At 34.0% G+C, this 2,896-nt stretch overlaps 1 protein-coding gene across 1 annotated transcript; it reads right to left on the bottom strand.

Annotated features, from left to right (window-relative positions):
- Positions 1 to 67: 67 nt before the first annotated feature.
- Positions 68 to 1,063, bottom strand: TM35_000342260 (uncharacterized protein; the record flags this gene model as incomplete). The annotated part of the gene is made up of 1 exon (XM_029029124.1): positions 68 to 1,063. The coding sequence occupies one exon, from the start codon at positions 1,061 to 1,063 to the stop codon at positions 68 to 70; it is 996 nt and encodes a 331-aa protein (XP_028879680.1).
- Between the last annotated feature and the right edge of the window lie 1,833 nt (positions 1,064 to 2,896).

The raw sequence follows: 2,896 nt of genomic DNA, 5'->3' as shown, positions 1-2,896 counted from the left end.
AAAAAAAAAAAAAAAACTCATATTCGATGATACAAATGAGATGAAATGAACGTAAATATAAATTATATCATACCCGCCAGTGAGTGTCGTTTTGTCGAGCAGCTGCGCCAATCAAATCTGCATCGTAGTCAAAGTAGGGGTCTAGCTCGAATGGCCGAACCTCATCATCCACTACTTCTCTTAACACATCAAGGTCTTTTGTTGAAAGAAAAATATTACATCTTTCCATCAGTCCGTTATTTTTCTGCAGTGAAGTATTGGTCGTTAGTCCAGGAAGTTCAAGTTCACTATCACTTACACAATCCCCAGACCCATCATCACTATCATCACAGTTATCATGCTGCTCAGTATCATTTACTGTGTTCTCTTCAAGAGAATGAGAAACACCACTACTACCAATAATAGCATCTGTAGGAGAAGTTACAGCTCCATCTAAAGTGGAAGAAGTTTTTTCTTTGTTAATATCTTCGGTTTGTAAGTCTTTATTATATAGACTCATTTCTTTGGACTGAAACATCCTCTTCTTTTTGTTTTCCTCCATTTTTCCTTCAATGTCTCTCTCTTCCTCCATTTGTATTTCATCTCCTTCAATAAAGTTGTCAAAGGTTGGTACAATATCCGTACAACCATAATTAAGAAATGCCGTCATTGTAGATGTCTTGAGAGCCACAGATTCATCTACTAGTATCTCCTCTTCCAATTCTACATCATTCAATGGAAAAGATTTACTATTATTTAACAGTAGCGGTAATACAGAATCACTATCATCATTTTTACTCTTATTATTACTATTGCTCTTCAGTTCTTGTCCCTCTACACGAAAGGCCTCAATCGCCGCCGCAAAGTACTCCGCTTCTGCTAATGTCTGCATCGTCGCAGAAGATAAATTGTTCACATTCTCATCTATACATGTTTCTTCCTTTAACTTTAGCGGGTCTCCAAGAGTCAATAACGCCCGTTCTACCGCTGAGAGCTCCGTAAAGGTGCGAAGAAATGCACTCACGCTCTCTTCTGATGACTCGAAGAAGGCTTGGAAAGGGTCTCTTTCCGTGTCTTCCGTCATCTTCTTTACATTGATAGGAAAAGAAAAAAAAAAGTGAAGAGAAGGAAAGAATCAAGAAAGCAAGAAAAAAAAATAATAATAATAATAAAAACAACCCCAATAGAGTTAGGTATTGCTAAAACAATACCTATCAACATGGAAGTGAGAGAGGGAGGGGAAATGAGAAGAAAAAATGATTTCGAATGATACTGGGACAATGAATACAAAAAGAAAAAAGAAAAGATGCTAACATCGTTCAAGAAGTTGCTATGCTGCATCACAGGCAGCTCTCACTTTTTTTATCAGATTGATCTAAAGAAGAAGGAACAAGAGAAATAAAATGGTAGAGAGAGACTACAAGAAGGAAAACAAAAAATAATACAATGTGATTTTTTTTTTTTTTTTACTATTATTGTTATTATTATTATTATTATTTTTTGTGTTCTCTCTTTGACCCTTCATCTTCATCACCTTCCATTAACTCCACTATGAATGTAAACAGGACTGGAAATAAAAAATACTAATAAAAATTGCGCAAACCGAATCCAGCTGTTAACACAGCATTTCCTTCATTCTTAAAGGAAAAACAAACTAAAAAAAAAAGTGGTTAAAGCAAAGCACCAGCACATTGTATATATATACACACACACACACAATCCAACAATGAGGGAAAAGCAGAAGAAAACAAAAAAAAAAATAAAAAAGCGGAAAAAAAATTTTAACAAACTAAAAAAAAAAACAAAAAAAACAATTCTTCCTCACCAATGTGATTAATCCTGCCAGAATCAATATTATTTCTATCTCTGCTCCTTTTTCCTCTGCATCTTTTCATGGTACAACCTTTTCTCTCTAAAATGAGATGCAGGAAGGCTTCAAACTCGCAGCACACTCTGCGGCCACCCCCCTGCATAGTACAAAAATAAAAAACAAAATAACCAATGAAATAAATAAATTAAATAAAAAAAAAAAAAACGTGGAAAGGCGAAAAAAAAAAGAACATAGGAAAGGGGAAAAAAAAAAGAAAAATTGACGTATCACGTTCCCCTAACGTCCAAAAACAAACAATGACATCTTGGTGATATCCTCTATTTCTCCTTTTTTTTTCTTTTTTCTAGTGTTCGTTAAAATTCTCGCTTCACAAAAATCACCCCATTTCATACCTTTTTTTTTTTTTTTATTATCATTATTATTCAGGCGCCAAAAGTTTGCAATTCATATTTTCGTTCATACTGCATTCCGTGGCATTTTTTTTTTTTTTTTTTTTCTCTCTAGGTGTCACAAATATGACCAATAGTACAGATATATATATATACATATATATAATTTTTTTTTCTTTTTTTTTTTTCTGTGAGGGGAGGAGGAGTGAGGGGGTGGGTAAAAATTTCATTGCACTCCATCTATTTCACATAATACTGTCACTTCTGGTGCTTTGAATATTTATTGGTTTCCCACCCCTTCATTTGTTGTTATTTTCTCTTTTTTCTTTTTTCCCGAAGTTATCCTCGTCATTCACCAAAAAGAATGAAGAGTAGCAGAGAGGCTTACATATACATATACCAAACCGATACTTCAAAAATCAGGTGCGCATGGTACGCACATGCTAGAAATACAAAAAAAAAGTATTTTAACAACCTCTTTTCCTTTCCTTCTCCCTTATTTCTAACTATTTGTACCTCTTTTCTTCCTTTTCTTCTCCTCGAGCGTTATTTACTGGTGATGTTGATTCACGTTCCCATCTCCGTATTCACGCTTCCGTTCACTATTACAACTATTGTTTCTTGTTTTGGTTTTTTCTCTCTTTCATTTGCTTGTATTCAGTAAACGAACAAACAGATAAATAAAACAAAAAAAAAA

The sequence above is a fragment of the Trypanosoma theileri genome (genome assembly GCF_002087225.1).
Source record: "Trypanosoma theileri isolate Edinburgh chromosome Unknown TM35_Tth_34_V1, whole genome shotgun sequence".
In the NCBI taxonomy this organism is placed as follows: Eukaryota; Euglenozoa; class Kinetoplastea; order Trypanosomatida; family Trypanosomatidae; genus Trypanosoma; species Trypanosoma theileri.
The sequence above is the reverse complement of the archived record's forward strand: the minus strand, read 5'-3'. Positions and strand labels throughout refer to the sequence as shown.